Source organism: Gymnodraco acuticeps, unplaced genomic scaffold (genome assembly GCF_902827175.1).
Source record: "Gymnodraco acuticeps unplaced genomic scaffold, fGymAcu1.1, whole genome shotgun sequence".
Taxonomy (NCBI): Eukaryota; Metazoa; Chordata; class Actinopteri; order Perciformes; family Bathydraconidae; genus Gymnodraco; species Gymnodraco acuticeps.
In genome coordinates, this window is record NW_022992351.1 from 3,798,512 (window position 1) to 3,821,608 (window position 23,097).

Consider the following 23,097-nt stretch of genomic DNA (forward strand, 5'->3'; position numbering starts at 1 on the left):
AATTAAAATTCAACTCAAGATTCAAGACTGTGAACACTGCCAAAGGTAGCTCACAATTGATTTCCAACTTTAGGCAGATGAATACTTTTGCATCCAGGTTATTTTTTTAACTTAATCTTGGTTAATGTGCACACATTTTATTTTCTCCATGATACTCAAAGTCATAAAAGATGAGCTCTGAGTTTAACCGTGATTTAAAGAAATAGAGCATGAAAAAGTCCATGGGGGTGAAAACTTTTATATGGTATTATGATATGAGGAAGACTTGTTTCCAGATCGGAGAATGTATGTGAAGCAGGCATTACTGGAAAAAAAACAGTAATACATCTCAACAATGAACAGTATGTGGATGAAAATTATTAGAAAAAACACATCCTGATGTTCAGTCCCAGCATTAACATACTACCATTCAAATAGAGAGCAAAGGAGAGCATTGACTGGACAGTTAAGGCTGGATAAATACAAAATAGTCCCAAAAGGAGGAAAACATAGATCGCTTATAAGAGAACTCTGACTATAAAACACTCTTTATCAAGTTATTTTTCAGTCAAATCTTAGCCAGATAGTAATACATCATTAAATGAAATCAACAGAATATTTGGACTTCAAAATAACCAGCCAACTAGGCCCTTGTGTATTGTGATGTTGCCATCTTTAAAGCGCAACAGTGCTCGGCCCTTCTGCTTTCATTACTTTTAGTAAAAAGGTAGATTGTTGTTTTGTCAACCACCAATTAATAAAGTTTCTTGATGCATTTTATTGATCCATTGGTCAAATAAGCATCCATGCTCTCATATTGTAAAAGGTCTCTTCCTACAAAGAAAAACATACAGATACCCCTGTATATAACTATATATATATATATTAATGAAAATATGATACATTTCTCTGTAATTCAAAACCAGCACATGGTATTTGTGAAACGGAAATCTCTAACTGATGTGCGTGCTCATTACATTGCAAGAAACAGCACTATTAGCACATTATCTGAATTACTTCCCTTCATTAACTAAGAGAGTCAACCTGCGCAGTTATGTGTGTTGGTACACTGATAAAAATGAAACAAACACGGTAAAATAACAAAACATAAAATAATTTAATTAACTTAACACTAGTCTTCTAAAAAGATGACCTCTTTTACAGGTTTGGAGTTTTAATAAGTACCACAAAACTTCTTCAGTTATTTTTGATGAACTCCGAACAAGCTTTCAATGAAATAATGTGTTTAGCTCTTTGGATAACAGTACAACCTGCTTCAGTTCCACCATAAAAGTCTCTGTAGCACCACATTAAACCCAGTTATGTGGTGCCTTTTCAAAAGTCACTTTCCAAGCGTGTCATGGGATTTTTGTGGCCTCCTTTGTTTGGCAGGAAGATCCCAACCAAAAAGCCTTCTCGTCACTTGGACTCCCCCAGCAGATAGACAATGAGTTCATAGCTGGAGAGGACGATGGCCGTGTTGGGGATTTGTCTGATGAGCTGTGGAATGAGTCCTCTATAAAAAGCTGCATAGCCTTCTTCCACCGCTATCAACCTCCCCGTCTGGAAGAAATATTTGTACTTGCTGCCTTCTTCACGCAGTCTTGTCCGAATGACCTCTGTGGAGACAAACAAAAGAGGGCATAAGTCATTGCCATAAATACTTCTCCCTGGCATTATGTTGTGGATTTGCAAGAGACAAACATTGGATGTAAGTGTTTACCGTGAGGATAAGCTATGCAGGAAGCACAGCCCTTTGAAAAAGCAGCTGCCAACATTAGACCCAGGAAGACCGAGGCTCCCTTCTCCTTCTCATTGTTCGGGGAGTTGTATTGGTTCATGGCGAGGTGTTTCTTCAGTGTCTCGTAGATGAGGAAGCAGATCATGGTCTCCGAGATGCCGGCATAGGATGCAGTCAGGCCTCGGTAGAAGCCCCGCACACCTTCTGTTTTGTGAACATAGCGGGCAGACTGCAGTGCATTCATCTTCTTCTCTCCTTTGGCTCTGAAAGTCAAACAGGTCATGCTCATTAGTGCCAAAATTACATTTAATGGGGTGTTTAACTGTTGATGATCATCTTACCTTTTTTTTTTATATATATATATAAAAATCATGCAGTCTACAAAATGAAAAAAAAATGATGAATTGCTATCCCCGGAGCCTGGAAAGTCCCACAAACTAAGGAGTTTCTACTTGATAAATAATTCATTAGAAACCAATTGTTCAACTTTCAACTCTTTGAGAAAGCATGTTACATCCTAGTTACCTTCTTCTTTTATGAGTGTAGCCATAACTGAATTTAGTTGACATGATTCTATCTTTTTTCTCCCATCATTCAGAAAGACTATGTTGTGTTGCAGAACAGGTGTTATTTACAGTGTGAACAGACTTGAGTGTCCTCACATGATACTACTACCCTGCTCTGTGTAAATATAGACTCTTATCCTGCGCACAGGACAGTACGTCAGCACTGTTTATTTATGGAGCTGGGTCACACGCTCAGTCTCACAAGCTGCATAACCCAAGGACACTGCCATGATGGCGGTCACGAGTAAAGGTTTCTAAAAAAAGGTCACATTTTATGGAGTTCCTTCCCACACGCAGGGTCCCCTAAAATAAGCCGGATTGTTTTACACCCCTGAGCTAACAGTGTAAGCAGCACACACAGGACATGTGAAAGTAAGAGGATACACACCTTTTTTCCAGCTGCATCCTTGTCTTGACCATCCAGATGGGGTTCATCAGAGAGTTAGTAACGAAAGCTGAAGACGGATGACAAAAGAAGCATCTTCATATGCTGAGCATTGTAACACAGGATTCATGTAATTCCCTCAATGTAACTCATAAATAAGTTGTAAGGTGAGAAGTGCTGTTGTTGCACTCTAATTCACTGAAGGGAATTACAGCAGTATTACATCTGCAAAAATAATGCAGTCCAATGTACTTGCCCTGTCATAAATATAACCCTTTTCAAGCTAGTGATCATTTTATTGACTTGAAAATGGGTTCATGTTTGCATTTATCCAAAGGTGGGACAAGGCAGTTGGGCTTTAAAATTATGTATCTTGAATTAGATTTTGGATATTGGATTACATTACATTTTACAGTCCTTTATGTGTATGTAACAAAGTCTAACTTGCAGCCTGCTCACCTGCAACACCAGCAGAGGACATGTGCACCAATCCACAATTAGGGACGAACAGCCCATTGAACATCTCTTTAGATTTTGCGTATGCTGCAAAGTAAATGGCTCTGAAAAACAGAGAACAAACTGGTGAGAACTCTATGCTAGAGCGGCTGGAAAGATTAACACATGGTAATTAAACAGGAGTGCACTTTCAATATGTGAATGTGGTTTTATAACAGCTTGGATATTATGTGATGATTGGTGATTTGTGTTGGCCTTTGACAGAGTGCATCCAGAGCAGTCTGTTTCCCGCTGCGTGCCCTGGCTTCTGGAAAAGACTGTCAGTGCACCAGAATGGGCTGAATAAGCACTGGGCAGCACCACAGAGACCCACAGCTGCTCTGAATGTGATCTAATCAAGCTGAACAGTGGAGAGAGTTGAATCGCTGGGTAAAGGATCACACTGCAGCTACTCATTAACTATGGGGAAAGTACATGTAACCCATGACCTTTTTCACTTTGACAGAGTCTCAAAGTCTAAATCAACAGTTTGTGGCAAATGTTTCAGGACTCACTGTTTGTTCATTATTATACTGTTGCTTTGGGGGAAAAGTGACTTCCAAGATTATTAACCATGAAACAGGGCAAAGTACTGACTATTTGTTGACACTTGAAAGGTAAAGTTCACATGGTAGACATATAAATGACCAAACTGTTGTGTTTGACTTAAGCCAGCCAATTATTATCCAGCCATCATAATTATCTTCTCTGTCTGAGAGTAAAACCTCAAACACAGTTCCTTATTGGTTCCACGTCTTACGTATCTCGTGTTCCGGGCTGGAATTTCAGATTGTTTCCATTTAAATATTGTTACAAATATGTAATCTAAAAATGTTTTGTAAATAAATAATTGTGAGAAAAAAAAGCAAGAACTGCCTTCAAATGTCTTTTACAAAAGCCTAAGGAAATACATCTTTATGTCATATTTATGATCGAATAGCAGCAACTTTATCAATATTAGAAGCAAAATAAGCGTTGTTTTTTTGTTGATAATCGACTTGCTGATTTGTCGACTAGTTGTTGCAGCTCTACTTGTGTTAAGAGGTTTAACCAAATAGAGTACCAGGGCCTCATGCTGACAGACGATGTAACCACCCTGGACGAAACCGCTGACTCAAAAAACTCTTTAAAAAGGCTAGAATGGGAACTCGGAAGCTGTTGCCAGGACAACAGCTTCCTGTTTATATGGGCAGTCTATTGCTTTCACCCATTAAAGTAAAAAATATAAACACAGCCTCCTCCTTTTTGCTTTGTTTGGCGAGTAAGTGTGGTATGTTACACGGGGAAGTCTCCTGACAAATTTAAATCAACAGACTAACCCGCTGATTAAAGATATTATAGGAAAGGGTTTTCTATTAGTAGGCTCAACACAATTGTGACTAAATACAAACAATGAAATATGTATGTTATTTTAAACAGAAACAAATATGAAAAAGAAAAGAGTCGTGTACAGAGCCATGGTCCAACAACACTTTTGTTAATAGAATATTTGTATTTAGGACATTTTAATTTAACTGTTTATGTACAATTGATGTTTTGCTATTTTTGTGTTTGGTTTAAAAGGATGATCATTTTTGTTTTCACTTCTTAACATAATAGTTAGTTACATAAGATGAGCTCTTTTTTGTTAATGTTTAGGTGGTTTTAGTGTGTTATGTTTGACTGTTTGTGTGAGAAGAATAGCTAATGCTCATGCTAGTGCTTAAGGGAATCCTTACAAAGACAAAGACTTTTCGGGGAATCCTCCACTAAGCCGCACTCTGTGGCCCCCTTAACCGCTTGCTTTGTGGACTTTGTGTGTCCGTACACCAACAAGCAGGTATCATTGACACAGAGATTGCCATGTAGTTTCAGGACTTAGTTTAACAAAAGGGCGATTTGTAAGGATGGTGGGGAGATGGGAGTGTATTGTAGTGCAGAAACTGAACTCACTGTACCTTGACGGGGCAACGCCAACAAGATTCGGCCCAAGACCACGGAAGAGTGATCTCGGTCCCTCTTTTTCAAGAATTGATCTGAAACAAAAAAGGGAACAATCATCAAAAACATGTTTATATAAAAGAGATGTATTCATATACATGTTGAACTGTCTCTTTTATAGCAAAAGTCTGCGTAGAATTATCCCCACCTGCTCTATTAGGGGAATGTAAATGATAGCCTCTGCAAACATCACAAGTTTAACTTGAGTCCTGTTCACTTGAGCTGGTTTTGCATAAGTTCAAACATGAAACCCGGTCTGCTCACCGCATTGCTTGCCTTGTCACGTACGCCCAACAACCCTTACAGTTTTTAAAAAAACTCTTTGTAGGTAGTGAACTTGAACAACTCCAAATGCCAGGGTTATGCACTGTGGGAGGATACAACTGTGTTTTGTGTTGAGGTCTGTTTTACAAAACATGTCTATATATCAGTGTTAACACATTCCACCTCTGTCTTACTGATAGAAGGGGTTTAAGTTCCAGAATTTGTTTAACATAATTACAACTCTGCAAATGCAAACCATTGTCTAACAGCTCAAAACAAAAACATGTTTATCGGCTTAAGAACATTGGGGAAAGATAGCTTAAGTTTTAAATCGTCAAGCCAGTATTTCTCAGTGTAATACAACCCTGACCCAGCACTCAAACATTTCCTCCTTCATCTTGGCCCGCTGGGGGCTTCTAGTTTAAACCAACCAAAGCAGTTATACAAGGACTTTGATGAAAGACAAACACTTTTTTTAATGCGTTACTGTTTTGTTCCATCCAAAACAGCTGGTTAAAGACACTTAATACTGTGTACTTAATCCTCACACGCAAAGGATTTGAAGCCTAAACAGTAAAACTAATAAAGAATTACACAAATGACAATCTGTCAAAAGCATTTTTATGGACTAACTCAATAGATTAGTACTAAACTATTACAAACAATAACGGATATTTTACAAACCTGTCACATGGACACCTCAGACATGCCTTAACAATGAGGTATTCACAGGTTAAAACTCAGCAGGTCTTCACTACAATTAAATCACCATCTGACCATAATGACAGCACCTTCAGGTTAGTCCTTATAAACAGAAATGTGCACCAGCTGTAAGGACGGAACACATTGTTCCTTTGTGGCAGGTAGAATAATACAATAATCTCTTGGGAAATACCACACAGCAAGCTGAAGTGCTGTTTTTCTAACAACAACAAAAACACTCCTCTTACCGTAGGACCTGTAGCAGCCCGGGTGTAACAGTCCCTGGTCGAATAACCCCGGTGCCGCTTAGGGTGCCAAGCTGCACCTGAAAAACAGGCCTGAGAGCGAAGCCTGAGGACTGCAACCGTGTCTTCAACACCTCCAGGGGGCAAGTGACGATGGCTCCCACCGTACCACTACACCTGCAAATAAAAATAAGGACAATTAGGATAAAAATCTTACAAAATAGTAAGCAATATACCAAAAACAATGCATGTATGTATACTGTAAGTAGAATGGTTCTATTATTTGGAAGATTTCTCATTTCTCTTTTGACTGGAAGAGTGTGTTTTCCCTCTTAACATACACTGGCCAGGTGCAATTATGGTTAAAGATCAGTTACTGGCTCTGCAGGGGAAATATTCAGTTAACCTAGCACTGGTACAGAAGGTTTTACGTGTCAGACGCTGTAATTGCACATGGTCAGTTTTTTGCGTGACGAAAGACTGGTTTAGATTGCACTTTTCCCATTTCAGCATTTTCAAAAATCATTATTTTGGTCATTTACAGTTCACAGCGGCACAGCCAAAGCCTTGTCTGGGACAATTTAAGGAGTCTGGGAGGGCTAAGACAAAGCCCTCTGTAATGTTTGTGTCTGAGGGACAGAGTCAAACATGTAAGCTGAAGTAAAAAATTACCTGGTTATGAATTAACTGATCGTTAGTCACCTATCCAACCATGTCTGAGTGTTTTATCATTGAATATAGAGAAAACAGTTCCCATTACATTATTTTGAAAAACACATGCAATCATGATGACAGAAACTGTGTGGACATCAATCGAGTGGAACTGGTGGAGTCCTGTGAGAATGACAACTGGCCTGTAAAATGTAATTGTGTTAAGCATTAAATTAAGTATAGCTAGTAACTGGAAATCTACTAAAGGCTGTCATACAAGTTTGGCTGGTTTTCCGAGGTTACATTGTTCCTCTGTAGGTTCAACATACTGCACACACTGGATACAGTTAAACTAAAAACAATCTGGTAAACAATTGAACTACCCTATTATAAATGTCCCTAATTTCAAGCTGTACACCCCTTTGCTCCATGTGCATAGATAAAGTTATATAAAACGTGAGCTGCAGTTATAACCTCAGGTTCATCATAACACTTCAAGGGTAAAATGGCGTCATTTTTATCAAGCCGAACGTGTTTTGATGTGATCTTTGCGTCACCTGAAAGCTACAAAGCTCGCATACATAGCACAGCAAGTATTCACACCATAACTGGGGGTTCACAAGGACGTTTTGACCAGGTGGTGATGATATGTTGGCACCGCTAGCATGAGGCTATGCTATGCTATGTGACAGGTATAGCTTTTCTGTTATGTAACGTCAAAGGGCACCGCATACAGCCTGACCAGTCTTGTGACTGCGCCACGTCCAGCCAACTTTCAGCCTTGAGTTACACAGAGTCAGGTTTTACATAGTGAACAATAGAGAACATAACGTTATTTGCATCACGAATGGGACATAGTTACCATGCTAACGGTAGCTATCAGGCGTTAGCAAACAGCTGTGCCACTGATGTTGCATTGTCACGGCAACAACGTTAACTAGATTTTTCCTTTAAAATGTTAAAATCAAACACAAACGTTGGCCCGAGCTTCAACCCAACCGTAGGCTTTAGTGTTAGCATTAAATCACCTGAAGGACACTGAAAGAAACAGATGATAGATTGGTCAGATCGTGCTATGCTAACACGAGCTAGCTCCTGTTAGCATGCTAGCGGGTGAGTTTTTAAACCTGAAAACATGTTAGATAAACGAGTCATTTTTACATGGTTTCATACAGGGTTTTCAAATAAGATACATGGCTAAAACACAACGTCGGCGGTACCTCTTCGTGTTTCATTTATCAGAGAGTTATTTATAACATTACTCCGGTTACTAGCTACTCCGGTTACTAGCGGTATGTGACTTACCCCCCGGCGAAGAGATTCAGCAGCGTGTCTTTCTGTGCCATCTTTTTCCTCTCACACAGCCACCATAGTGGAGTTATATATCGGGTTAAATAAGCGTCTGTATCAAAGGAAGGTTTAAGATCCGGGTGTGCTGCCGTTCACCTATCTCTCTGTACCGGCTCGGCGGACCTGTCAGCGGAGGCAGCGGCGGCGGGGTGACCTACTCCCGGTTTACGTCACAGGAGGGCCGGACGGGGGCGTTGTCCGTGACGGAGGGACATGTGCTCAGATCCTTGCGGTTGTTTAAAATTATGTTGCACAATTATTATCTGCGAAAATAAAAGGTTCAAATAAAAACAACAGGAGGACAACAAGTTGTGTCATTGATTGAGTTGACTCACTGTTTCAAGTGTTATCATGTTATGTCGATACAAAACACAAATCTTCATTCACAACACTATTCTTACAATGAATTCTTATTTTTTTACATTACATAATCATTTAGTATGTTTTTCTTTGCACGACTAGTAGGCTATAGTTTACACATTTCAGAACACTTGACTTGTACATAGACTTTTTATTTTATTGTTAGTCATTGATGCTTTGTAATATAGATATATTGTATACAAACCAGTAAACATATTAGTTGTGTCTTTATTCATCAACAAAGACCTCAACAAAGACCTTGTTTCATTTGTCTATTTCTGCATGTACATTAAAAGCAATGCAAAATGTGTCAAATTCCTTGTATGTACACATTCTGATTCTGATAATTTATTACAACACTATTCTAACTTGTCTAGTGACTTTAATATTAATGACTTCTAATAAGAATGTGCCATATCTTGTATCTTGATGCAAATATACATTTTTACATTACATGTCACTTGTTAAACGCTTTTATCCAAAGCGACTTACACACATTCAGTACTGTGGACAATCCCCACAGGAGCAATTTGGGGTGAAGTGACTCGTCCAGGGACACAACATGCTGACTTCGAAGTCCAACACACTATCCACTGAGCCACAGCCTCCCTCCACATTTGATAAACCGTCTCATCAGCCAAAACATTTCCATCAGATCAGTTATCACATCTTGCTGTTAGTAGTTGCTTTATCAGCTTTACACGCCGTCCAACTCTTGGTCTACCTGTAATAATGTTGTTCCTCTGATAAGAAAGGGACATAGGTCGATAAACACAAATCTAGAACAATAACCCATACTTTTTTTTAGCAGGGCAACAAAGACCTTGGAGAAGAAATATGACTCCAAGCCTGTTAACTGTGCCATTATGAACATGTGATGTTATGGTATGTTGTGTGAACCAATGAGCGGTGTGCAATTAAAGTTGGTATGCAACTCTTTAACCCTGATATCTAGGCTTTAAATCTACAAGAAGTCACTATCACCTTGTTTGTCTTTTTTATCCGTGTTATGTCAAAAGAGTCTCGCCAAACCATCCGCGCTTGCTTTATGCACTATTTGAAATCATAACATGTTTTTCATCCTGAGTTGACATTCATTCTGTTATTTACATGTAAACAAAGTGGGTGTGAGCAATGAAGTGCATTTCACAAATTGCACGATTAGGTGTGGGTGTCTCGCCAAGATGAACGCTTTGTCATTGAATGCAACACAGCGGTTAAAACTGAGAACACTTACATAAGCACTTAGCCTAAATACAATATTGAGATATTTGTACTTCATTTAAGTATTTGTTTTTTATCTTACTTCACACATGTATACTCCACTATATTTCAGAATGTCTATACTAGTTCTGGTTACTTATAAAATGTTCACATATAAAAACATATTGGTGTGGTTATGAAAAATGATATATTTGAATATATAACACTAAACCAGGGAATCCCAACCTTTTGGATCCCAAGACAAAATATACAAAATGTGTGTCTGGTAATAGTTTCTTGTCACAATTCAGATGTTGCAGTTAAATCAATGAGACATTTCCCTTCTTAATGTCTTAGATGATTTCACTTCAAACCTGTTTGAGACTCAAGAGGAAATAGTATCTAGTTTCAGTGTGAATTCTAAACTGTCTAAAATGTTTGGAGACTTTGTTTTTCCTCCTCCATTAATAATCCCATGACCTACCTCCTGCAGCTACAGCTGTAAATGCTTCTTAAACATTTATGCATCAGTATAAACATCAACAACCACAACAACTGATCTCCTAATTTCATTTATAATAATTGAATAATTCACAAGGGAAACTTCTGAGCAGAACACGTTGTTTTGTTGATACCAGTACATTTTTCTGATATGTATCAAAAATAATCTTGAATGCAGGATCTGAATACTAGTTAAACTGCTGATTATCAGTCACATTGGGATTTATGTTGCTCATGCTCAACAATGAGACTGAGATCTTCACTTGTTCATGAAGTTGTGTGAAAATTGCAAATGCTGACACCAAGTGACCAAACATGATATACATTTTTTTTTTTAAATAATGTAGTTGTTTCCTTTAACATCGTTAGGTTGCAGCTGCAATTTAGATCCTTTTTGGGGGCTTCTGAAAACTCTTGAGTTTCCTTTATCAGCTGCTGAACATGACGTACATCTGTACAAGCAAATACACTTAGCTGAACCTAATCCTGTGCCTCATATTGAAAGCTAAACCATTACAAGGATTAAAGTGTCTCAGCTTCTGTATCAGTGAAACTGTCATAGTTGGAGACACTAATCCCCCCCTGCCCCTCACTCACCTCCCTGCCCCATTTGATATTGGTTTCCCTCAGTGCTTGTATCGTGTATATTTAAAAGCATCTCTCTCTCTCAGGTTTAAAGTGTGAGGCTCTTTTTTTTTCTTTGCTTGCAATTTAGTGTAACCCAATGTAACATAATATTCCAACAAGTTTATTTAGGTGGTGATTATTTTGTTTTTGAGGAAATATTTTGTGGCAGCAAGTAGAGGAAACACTTTGAAGCAGGAGACATTTCTCACCAGAATCTAACCGACTTTTAGACAGGAAGGAGTTACCTTCTGGAAATATAATTTAAAGGGGGCCCTGTACTATTTATGGAGGGAACTGTAGGGATCAAAGGATTTGGTTACTGAAAGCTAATGTTCCACATTGACTGGCTGGTGAAACTAAAATGTGTTGAGTTTTTTTAATTTGTATGAACACATTTTAAGAGTGGATTATGATGTTTGCATGGTAAATACAGTGTTTGTGTGAGAGTTTAGATAGATCATTTCAAAAGGACTTCAAAATAATTTGTTGGTAACCATTGTCGCATATAGTGTATCAAATGAATTCAATGTAATATGACTGCAAATGATGCCTTTATTTTATCAGAATAATTCTGCTGAAACCATCATTTGCATAAATTAATTATATTGCCAAATTATACAACTAAAATGTTGGCTTTCCCCTATAGCTTGTTGACATTTCTCACAGTAGATTTCTGTAGAATGCACAATACACAACATAAACTTTGAAATAAACTTTAATAGATACTTACAAACAAATCTACAACAAGGAATACAAATAAAATGGAAGCAGCAAGCAAGGAAAATAAAGTGTGGCGCAGTGTGTCCGCATCCAGCTGAGTGCTGAATAAGGACCCGACCTCCACATTTAAAAAATACTAATAAACAGGTCTATGGCATCTGACAATCTGATCTTTTATTACATTTGTGCAGCACTTTGTGCGGATTGTCTTTTTCTGTCGTCATGGTGCCCTAAATCTGAAGTTTGGAGATTCAGGCACATTAGCCATTTACCTACATTGTCTGTTTCCCAAACCCCCTTTACACAACACAAACACTACATCAATGGTTCTCAGCTATGTGCCTTTGAGACCCAAGAGTAGCAGGTTTTCATTACAAAGAACCACTTCAGTGGACATTTCATTGGTTAGTTTCCACTCTCTGGCTGAATATGTGCAAACCAGTGAAATCAGCTGATGGAGAGACTGGTTGAATTAAAAAACATTAACATCTGCACTCTTGGGCCCGTTCAGCATGTGGTTGAAATCTACTGCACTACAAGAAGCAGGAGTGACCGATTAAAAAAAAAGACGTGATTGTAATGAGAAATATTTCCTGCAGATGCATGCTACAAATAATCACAGTGACATTATCCTTCTGTTAAAATTTCTGCTGATGTTGTTCCTGTCAGATGCATTGATGCTAAGCACACTTCCACATTAGAGAGGCCTTACAATGCAGTGGGAGTCGGAGCTGCTCTTCAGCTGCCTCACAGTGCATTCATCCACACTGCACTACAGACTCACTATGGGGTGATCAGTATCTCCAGTCTGTGTTCCACAATTTAATCTAGTATTCATTTAAAAAAACAAAAAGATAATTTCTACAAGCAACTACGATTTCATGTTATAATTCTCAATGTGAGAGGTTGACGTGTGTGTGCTGCCACCTTGTGGTCAGATGCTGTCAGTTCAGTTCAGTTCTGCACCAACTCCAAAAGTTTGATTTCCATCACACAATTTAAGCTAAATCAATAACAATTTAAAAAGGCTACAATATATAAACTCATAATCTTTAAGCCTAGGGGACAAAGAAGAGATACCGACCTCATGTGCCACATCAACCTAAAAACTAAGAGGTACACCAACATGGTGACTGTCAGGGCATCGTCTGGATCAGCATGTGCATAGTGCTCAGTGATTCCTGATTTGATAAAGTTAGAGAATACAATTGCAAAGAGTCATAAAAACAGCATAAGAAACTCAAACGGTGTCCAAGACACAGAAGCATACTTGAAGGCTGAGTCAGTCTTTGAGGCTTGAGCAATGTTGTCAAACGGGTTTAACCCCAGAAGGATCCCAGAGAAACAGGAGAAGGAGATGAGGGTGTGCTGAGGGAGTGTGACTGTCTGCGGCGTCATTGGTAGAGCAGGTAGTTCTTGAGAGACTCTGGCAGGGGCAATCTATGGATTTCACCCAGGCGCTCTTTTCCTAATGCCACCCTCACCGAACGCCTACACAGGTCCATCAGAGAGAGGGGTTCAGCTGCAGGGAGACAAGAGGGTGAGAGGGGTGAGAGCATGTTTGGTGTGTTAGAAAGCAGTGTGTATATGTGAATATCCTTTGTTTACTTCTGTAACATCATTACATCACTATGCAACACTCACGCTTCTATTGGCTGCACTCTTACATATTGTACAAGGGGTGGGACATCTGTTAAGCGGTTGACAAAAGTATAAATGAGCTGGCCAGCTAACCAATCAGAGCAGACTGGGCTCTGGTTTTAGACCGAGGTTGAAGAGAGGTATGCAGCACAGGCAATATGAGAAAAAAACAAAAATCTTTTTGAACATTAAAGTGTGTAAACATGTCAAAGTAGAAGCAAAAATACAATTATGAAATCTGAAAATAAGCATAATAGGGCCCATTAAGTAACCTAAAAGAAAGGACTACATCATTGGATTTTTGTAATACTTTCACCACTTCAACCCTTTTGACATGGAACTTAAGGGATATGCACCAAGCCTAAAAATAAGCCTCCAAACTCCATTGACGAAAACAGTCATTTCACCTTGTGAGTAACTCTGTGACGTCATTACAAACTCATTCATTCCGAGAGATCAAATCTTTTTTTTTGACAAAAAAATGAGTCAGAGTGGTGATTTCAGTTCTCCGTCTGAGATGGATGTCTGACAGTAAATATTATAAACAGAATACACTTCAAGGTGGGGTAGGTAATTTTGGAGAAACCTGCTCGAGTGCGCTAGAATTTGAAAATACACAACCGGAAAAAATCTGCCACTTCCTCATAGAGCCCCTCCTCCAACACACACGAACGCGCACGTGACCAATGAGGGCACGAGATAAGTTTGTGCACAGATGGAAGGCTGACAGGCAGGTAGGCCATCCAGTTATTTTAGCCGGGCCGGCTAAAATGATTGGTCGTGCTTTTTACAGTACTACGGCTTCCACAGATGACATTTCTTTATGGATTTTTTGTCAAAGCACTTAAGATATTCATTGCTATCGGGATGTTAAGAGCATTCCATGGAATATAACAAAAAGTGTATCTCGAGCCGGTTTCTCAAACTTACCTACCCCACCTTTAAACTGATCTTGATCTTTTCTTTAGGTGGCTAAAGTATGTTTTGCTGCTGCCCTTTAACACTTTGTGTCTGGTTGCATGCTGACGTCATCTACTGTAGGCAATACACCGACTATAGATAAGTACCTCCTACCACCTCACTTCAAAGTACAAAACCAGAGCTTTTCACTGACAAAAGTGAGAGGACTGCGTATAAAGTACACAAGAAGAAAAAAAAAGAAGAAAAAAAGGGAGCACAGAGGATGCTTGGCCTCCAATCAAAATTCGAATGAAATAGCATTATAACCCTTGTCATTCATGTTCATGATTAATCACATTGGGACATAAATTCAGTTTTGTGTAATACGACCCTATTCAATTACGATATTACATTGAAGCAATTTTTGCTTTGAAAGACGGAAAGAAAGTTGAAGGTTAAAAATAAGTAAAATAAAAAACGTATTGGCCTGGGTTATGTGGAGGAAGGATATCCAAAGGGGAAGGTCACAGTGATGTGAAATCCATTCTGAAGTATTGAAATGGACCAAACCTCCTAGAGGTCTTATTAACAACACATCTGAATGAGTGCTTTGAATCTCTCCCTCCTGTTATGAGTAAGTATTAGGATGATATATTACATGTAATTTAGCAAATGTCTTTATTGTAGTTTACAAAGATTTAAACTTGAGGTACTTTGCTCTATAGTTCTGTTATTTGTACAAATTAAAATCATTTGTCATTAAAAATATATTTCTCATTTTGTACTGCTCGTCAGCAAACATTGTGATGTATATTTAGGTTTTCCATTGCAGTGCGATATGAGTGTCAGTATCTGTGCAAAAACACCATCTGACTTTGAGGAATATGTCATTTTGTTTTGCACTTTTAATGTAATAAGCAAACAAATTATTTAGCTGAATAGCTACATTTGGAGAGATGAATGGCCTTTATGATCAGGGTTTCCCCCTCGCTGCAACAGTAAGAGCGAGGAATGTCATATCAAATTGGATCTGGCTTTTATGCAAATCTCTGCATCTGTAGAGCTTCTTTTCCATAGGCCTAAAGTAGGTCGAGGGATCTGAGCTGAACATAAAAATCTAATGAGCACATAGCACTTGGGACATGCGGGTAGTAGAACATGTGTTCATGAGAACCTATGTCTCATTTAAAGCTCATAACCCTTTTACCATTAAACAATTGCCATTGATCAAATAAAAAATAATGCTGCCTTTGTCTTGGGGAAATTCAAGTTGCTTGTATGTTTTCTTCCATATAAAATAAAGATGATTTGATGTTTTTAAAGACATAAAACACTGACCGAGGCATCATACCCAAGTTTAAAATCCCCAAGACAAAGTACAGTTGATAGCTAAATCAATGGCAAGTTACAGTCTGAGATATATCTGTTATCTCCTTACTAAAATCAGGTCGGTGACATCATTCTCATGTGAGAAAAAGATTAATCATAGAACAGTTACATATTAATGATATGTAATCTGGACTGTCAGCCAATAATACAAATATGTCACATTTACAACTTCAGCCATACTGATTTAAATCTGCTCTACAGTAACCTTCTGCAGATACACGTCCTGCTTCGACAGTATGGCAAACCATAAACTGTCCACCTTTGTTTTTTTACATCAATACATTCAGCCAGTGGTTGTTAATGAGTTGGACACAATCACAACTGGGACCAAGTCGTTGTTTTGCAAGTCACAAGTAAATCTTTGCAGGTCCCAAGTCATGTATTGAATGCTAAACCTTTCCAGTGTTCACACATTTTGACCCACACATTTTCAACACTGCATTTTGTAAAGTCCACAGCTTTGGTAAACACGTATTGCAAAACACTCCCGCTAATGAAATAAAAGAAAATGTTAAAACAGTGAAAGTTTATACTTACGATCGAGTCCATTTATGTACCGGATTCTTATTTCACAGTGTCCCCACACGGCGCTCACCACTGGGTACAGCTTCCTGCCCTTTAGTCCTCTGAATGCCACCCCTAGATAATGTCCATCCACTATGTAACCCAGCGTCCCCTCATCCATGTCCAAGACTACTAAAAGGGAGTCTGGTATTATGAAGGTGTCGTCTGGCTCGAGGAAGGCCGGGTAGGTTTTTCCTGGGTGATTCTTGCCGTCGTGGTAGAGTTTACTCCGGCACAGGTCCCAGCCCCAGGACTCGGCGTTGCTTCCTACCAAGGCTGTGTAGCCCACCGAGTGTAGCAGGGCCTCGCTCGTAGCCACTCCCACCACAGCGTGCGTGCCCCTCTGGCGCATAGCCCAGCTGATCTCCCACACATGCAGTCCCCGTGTGTAGCCAACGCAGCCTCGGATGGCGTCCGTGCTCTGCGCCACAGGGTGTCTGTGAAACACCAGCTTGTTGTCGTCTTTCACGAAGATGTTAAGCGAGCGGTCGTCGTTGTTCCACGAGTGCTGACCCTGGACGTCCCCGCTGGCCGGCGGCATGTCCAGCAGCAGGTCCAGACGAGACGGCTTGGTGTGACTCAGGGCCTGCAGCTCCAGCTTCAGGGGGCTGAACGCCGGGTCCCGCATATCAATGGTTTTGATGCCACCTGGGACTTTTTGCCCCATGCTCTGGATGGTTATAGCAGCACCCTCTTCCTCCGCCCCTTCCTCCGCCGCCTCCTCCTCTTCCTCCGCCCTCCTCAAAGACTAATGGGGGGAGTAATCAGACACAGACCCTCTCCTCCACTGTGCTCCAACAACCTAGGTAACAGGTTTGTTGCTCCACTGAGTCACTAGCAGCACACAGCAAAGGTCACACCAGGTGTTGTTTGAAGCCTTCCTGAAGAGATTAAAGGAAATGAAAGCAGATAAGACAAACCAGTTCATTATTAACTAGGCTTAAAAGCAATCTTTTGGTTTGGAGCAGGACATGTTGGCATGAGATCCTACAAAACATCCTAAGTATGCCTTTTGGAAATGTTAGAGTGCATGTTTAATGGTAAATTCACTCAATGGTTTAACTACATTCAGTTCTATAACAGTAGACAGATTATAGCTGCGGGGCTGTTAACCAGCCTCAAAAGTGGCTTTGTTCTCATGTGATGTTTAGTGTATAGAAACATAAAGAAGGCAGTGTCCCATGAACTCAGGAAACTGTAAACGGAAATACAGATTTGCATGGATAACATTATCCTTAAAAAGGCAAGAAAACATCCATCTGCTGACCAAGATATACAATCACTGTGACCTAGCTGAAATTAATCTAAAGTCGGAATCAGTCAGACTGTATGTCCTTGTTTTCCCTCCCTGGCAGTTCACTTTAACGTCTAGCCAACCAAGAAAGACGAGACCAACAAGTTCCTGCCACTCAGCTGTCATACACACATCTCCTATGACTGAAAAGGTTAATGGATTAGACCATTTACAGAGTGGCCAAATTACAATGAGCAGTTGAACGGCTGCTGTTGACGTAAAACAACAGACGGTGTCTGCACGGCAGACAAAAACTTTCTAAACACATAATAATGTATACATTGTGAGCCATCAGAGACTTCGGCTTACTGTTAGTACTATAGATAATAGAAATCATATGCATTGGCGTCGTTAAGTACTTTTAAGTTGTCAAGCATTGAATAACCTGAATGAGCCAAGAACAAGCAGTCCTGTCTGTTTCTGTACTCAAATCGATTTTCAATCGATATTTGCAAAATGTATGACATCCCGTGATAAAAAAAGGGTTATTTGTATCCGTAAATAATGGCATTTTCATACGCCTTACAATGTCAGCGAAGACAATTAACAAAAAGTGCCTGCTTTAAAATAATAGTTTAGCAAGACAGAAAAACATTTGAATAAATAAATGATCTTTATGATTTCCTTCAGTAAAGAACATACATTGTGTCAAGGCTTCTCAAAAACAAACAACCTAGTGTTATTCGCCAGGACATATTCAATCTGCGTTATTATACTTTCACAGATGTGCAACATGTTTTTGGACAAAACATGTTATGGTATCAACTAAAAAAAGTTATGGCAAATGTTGCCTAATGTGGCATCATTTCTAGCACAACTACAGATAAACAAAAATAATGTTAAGCATATCAGTGGGACATTTTTAACATGAATTTGAACCTTATCTTTAGATCAAGAAGATGTACAAAATCTAGACCAATGTCTGACAGCAGTCTATATTAATCCTTTTATTTATTATCATCATAAGCTCCTTTATTAGGAGCAGTTTATATAACAATCATTTCCATTGAGTGTTTGGAGCTCTACATTTCTAACGGGTAAACACCCATGTTATGATGTGCTCCTTTTGCTAAGTGAGTCATTTAGGATTGGGGCACACAAACAACATGAAACAAACATTAAACCTGATTTGATTAGTTGTCCTCAGTTCAAAACATTACGTCTCCGCCAACTTTTCTCGATAAAGCAGATACAATCCTAGAATTTGTGATAACATAATGTTATCTAATTTGGCCCGGAAAGCTAATAAACATGAAAAGGAGCACTAAGCAGCACAATTGTGGATCCCCAGCCCTTCACGGATTGACACGTTTCAGCTACTATTCCCACAACCTCCAAAAATAGGAGGAAAAAGAAAGAGGGGAAAACTCAAGCCATTTCTTATTATATGGTTGTCTAGTCAGAGGGAAACTGGAAAAGCAGTTAAAAAAACGTCTGGCTTGAGGGAGACATGGCTTTTATGAGGCAGGAACAGAATTAGGGAACGGAGAAACTTCACAATAAAAGCCTGATTAAATCCTGTAGTGCTTTACTTCACCATCTCCATTACAATAGAGCACAGTGGTTTGGGGGCACTTCCTGGGGAGCCTAAATACTTTTAAACAACATAGTATAACTTGTGTTTACATTTGAATTAAAAGTAAACTAATTGAAACCCCAATGGGATTAGCTCAGGTCAAAGTCAGGGCATTTGTGAAAAGGGATAATTGTTTGTTCTGAAATCCCTAATTCATAATTAGGTATCAATATCAAACAGATAATACGACTTTTTGAGGCCCCGGGTGTGACTACACTGGAAAAAACGCTGCTCCAAAAACAAGTTAAAAAGTACTGAAAACGGGGTGTTTTCACTTGAAATAAGTAGAAAAGTGAAAATGTGCTTGATAAGATTTCTTGAAATAAGAAGGGATATCTAGATCAATCAGATCTTGTAATTAGCTTGGGAGAACTTATTTTGAACTATATTTTACCAGAATCAGGAACTGTTGTTACAAAATAAGCCGCAAATGGTCAAAAGTGTTCAGTTTTCTGATGTTAGTTGGTGATTTTCTAATAAATATGTAAAAAAAAAAGTGTTTTATCTGAGATACAACTCAAAATAAGATTATTTGAATTAAAGGTCCTGTGTCATGCTTTTCTGGTTACTACCCATCACCTTGTGTGTTATGTAGCTTTTTCTGCGTGTTAACGGTCTGCAGAGTCACAAACCCTCAAAGTACACCCTGTAGCGAGTAAAACTAACACAGAAAAGACCTGTCTATGCTGCCCCAGAACGACTCGTTGGAGATTTCTCTTTTTCTTCCTGGGTACAGTGACGTATTTGGGTATAGTGACGTAACGTCCGCGGAGCCGTTACGTTAAGTCTGTGGATTGGTTCAAATGGACCAATCCGCGGACTTCCTCACACACTAAATTTTTTCTCAGCTGCAGCTCTGCCGATTTCTCCGCCTGAGACGGCGGGACGCGGCGAGGCTGCGGGTGTGTGTGTGTGCTTGGGCTGTGTCTCGCTGTCTCGCAGACGGCCACTGGGCTCATAGGGAGGGCATGGTGCAGGAGCTCCAACAAGCCGTTTAGGACAGAGTGAATACACATACTATACAGAGATGCTGTACGAGAAACCAATGTGGGTTTGGAAAATTGCACAATATAAATCTATTTTAGTATACCTCAACAATGGAATTATGATCAGTAGAAATGGCCATGACATGGGACCTTTAAGAAGATGATGCATTGTCTAAAAACAAGACCCGATATCTCACTGCATTGTTACTTCCGAAGTTATTATGTCTTATATCAGGTGTAAAGACATATTCTGACTAGATATTAGACAAATATACTTGGCAAGATGTTTTGTTTTTGTAGTGTACTGCTGCTCTTTGGTCTTGGTACATCTGCCTGGGTTGAAGCTTGGCTGAAGAGAGCATTGTGTAATGTGGAAAATTGTGCTGCAGTGCTGGGAAGGCCACTCTAATTGAATTGTAGACAAGAGTTCATTGAGAAGTGCTTTGGCTCTTCTTCTAATGCAAGTAAACAACCATTTAAATGGGTCATGTCTCTTCAATAATTGGAAAACAGGAGGGAAGAAAAAGCAAGCAGCGGGTGGCCAGCATCTGAATGTAAACAATCTCTTTTTCAATGCCTGTCCAGTATTCAGGGCGAGTGAAACATGTTCATTTGCACAGCCTTTGAGCTAGGAGTTTACCATTCCTCCCCCCGTCGTGGCAAAGGGCCACCTTAACACGCAACAACATGCTCTAGTAAATCAAAACTAAAAGAACAACAACATGTCTTCCCACATTTACCTTGAAATTTAAAACAGCCTACCAACTAGTAGAATAAAAACAAGTTGCTTGTGGCAGTAGGGGATACATTTGAGATGGGCTCCTGGGCCCCCGGGTTGGTTTGGAGCTTATTAAAATGCATGAAAGGAAGGGCTTGCTGGATTTGCTGAGCCAAGGAAACACTTGTCTCTATTGTAGACCCAATTTAGACCGGGCCCACCTGAACTTAAGCCCTAGCTTGTTTGTTGACCTGCTGAGTACATAAAGCTTAAGGTTCACCAAAGACAGTCATCCATTGTATCCATACACCGCTTATGACTGTATAAAACTGTTGGTGAACATAAAACAATTGCTATGTCCTAATTCAATTAAAACTAGGTTTGAGTCTTGAAAGGGGCTAATTTGACACTTTAAAAAAAATCAGTTATAAACAAGTCACAAAAATAAAACAAGAAACCACATAACGTTACAATCACTGAAGACAATATATTCACTTCACTTGTGTACACTTGGGTTAATCTCCATATTTGATTTTATCATTTAAATCTGTAGGACTGCATCTTCATCAAATGGGTACAATTTGTATTCACTCTTCATGAAATGGTAGGTTTCACAGACAATGTTGTTGGCAAGACTTCAATAGGTATCTACGGTGGCTGACTCAAGGGGTTGTCATACAGATTTTCTTTTGGTGGAGCAGTTTTGACTTTTGTCAAAAGTGGTAGAGAGACCTTTGTATCCTGTAGTACTACAATTCTGTTGAACATTTATATTCACAGAATTAAAAGAACAAATTAAGAATGTGTCTACTTTCCACAAAAGACCTTAGGCGGGGGAAGAAAATACATTTCTTTGTTTTGTCCTTTGCAGACCGCAAACAACGCAAAGTATAACCAGTAGTGTAACTCAGTAGATGTACTCATAGTGTACTTAAGTCAAATTTTGAGGTACTTTACTTGTGTATTTATATTTTTCTGCTACTTTGTACTTCTACTTCACTACAATTCAGAGGTAAATTGTGTGCTTATATTGGTGTCGACTATAATCTTTAGTTACTCCTGGAGTAAAATTCACAAGCTACCCTGCAGCATACAAAGTTATTAAAACTATCTGCACCTTTAACAACACTTCAATGCATCAATAGTTATAATCAAAAAATATATCTTATTCTGAAATGGGTCGACCTGCATAATGAGTACTTTTGGTACTTTAAGTATACTTGTGTACTTTTACTTGAGTAGTATTTTTGAATGCAGGACTTTTACTTTTAAGTATGTATTTGTGAGTATTCCTACACTCTGTTACTTCTACTTTGTCTTAAGTACAAGAACTGAGTACTTCTCCCACCTCTACTCAAGTACCAGCTAAGTTTATGAAGGCCTTCTGCACAAGTTAACCCATAATAGCTCGTCGTGCTAGCTTATGGAAAAGCAGCCCGATCTTCACATAAACTAGTGGGCCAGGTAGCCGCATGGACTCCACCTGGCTCCAGCAATGTCCGCGCGACCACAGCCAGGACACAGGACAGAAGCAGCGCGTGAACCGAACGGTACCAGCCGCTGATTTGGAACGTTGTTTGAGTTCACCTGGAGCGTTCGGTACACGAAGCAGCACGAACCGTGTTAGCAGGAACAGCAACAAACACGGCTCATGTTAATGAGGAGACAAAACAACTCCTTTTAAACTGCAAGTATGGGAAATGACAACCCTTAGCGGGTGTTGTTTTCGATATCGAGTATGTAAATTTGATGTAAAGAGAAACACTGCAACCGAAACAAGCGCTTCGGCAGCCAACAGGAGGGGCAGAAACAGACCTGGTTGAGTTGGGACACAACAGACAGGATGAGACGGGGGAGGCTTCAGAGGCTTCACCTACTCCATCGTAGTTTTCCGTTTCCTTATCGTCTTACCTTTTAGCATTTCAGGCTGGACATGAATTAGGTGAAATGATGATGGCTGCTCTCTAACATCTCTCGCATCACGTGATAAAATGCTCCCAGCTGCTATGCTAGATTAGGACCTCCCTACAGACGGGCTGCTGCCCGAGCGAAGTCAGCTTCATGTTGGTATTGCAGTTTCTGCGGATGTGATTTTTTTTGGGTAGAAACTAAAACACATTTCAATTTCAATATAGCCATGTAACTTACTTACTTACTAATTGTAATTCTAAATCCTTAAACATTTGTATGGAAGTTCTCCAATATTTCCCAAAAGTATAAAGCAACCGCAGTATACAATACTGTTACAATTAGAATACAA

General features: G+C 39.4%; 2 protein-coding genes across 4 annotated transcripts; both read right to left on the bottom strand.

Moving 5' to 3' along the window:
• Positions 1-222: 222 nt before the first annotated feature.
• Positions 223-8,535, bottom strand: slc25a33 (solute carrier family 25 member 33). Of its 2 annotated transcripts, none has more exons than XM_034209435.1 (7): positions 8,314-8,535; positions 6,361-6,534; positions 5,099-5,181; positions 3,131-3,214; positions 2,675-2,741; positions 1,703-1,983; positions 223-1,598 (listed from the first exon to the last, which is right to left on the bottom strand). In XM_034209435.1, the coding sequence occupies exons 1-7, from the start codon at positions 8,352-8,354 to the stop codon at positions 1,399-1,401; spliced, it is 930 nt and encodes a 309-aa protein (XP_034065326.1). In that variant the 5' UTR covers positions 8,355-8,535; the 3' UTR covers positions 223-1,398. The 2 variants fall into 2 exon arrangements, with proteins under 2 accessions (XP_034065326.1, XP_034065325.1); XM_034209434.1 differs by having other exon boundaries at positions 3,131-3,231; positions 5,104-5,181; positions 8,314-8,534.
• A 3,211-nt stretch (positions 8,536-11,746) lies between these two features.
• spsb1 (splA/ryanodine receptor domain and SOCS box containing 1) lies at positions 11,747-22,876 on the bottom strand. Of its 2 annotated transcripts, none has more exons than XM_034209400.1 (3): positions 22,749-22,876; positions 16,237-17,144; positions 11,747-13,291 (listed from the first exon to the last, which is right to left on the bottom strand). In XM_034209400.1, exons 2-3 carry the CDS (start codon positions 16,928-16,930, stop codon positions 13,164-13,166), a joined length of 822 nt encoding a protein of 273 aa, XP_034065291.1. In that variant the 5' UTR covers positions 16,931-17,144; positions 22,749-22,876; the 3' UTR covers positions 11,747-13,163. The 2 variants fall into 2 exon arrangements, with proteins under 2 accessions (XP_034065291.1, XP_034065290.1); XM_034209399.1 differs by having other exon boundaries at positions 22,653-22,829.
• Positions 22,877-23,097: the final 221 nt, after the last annotated feature.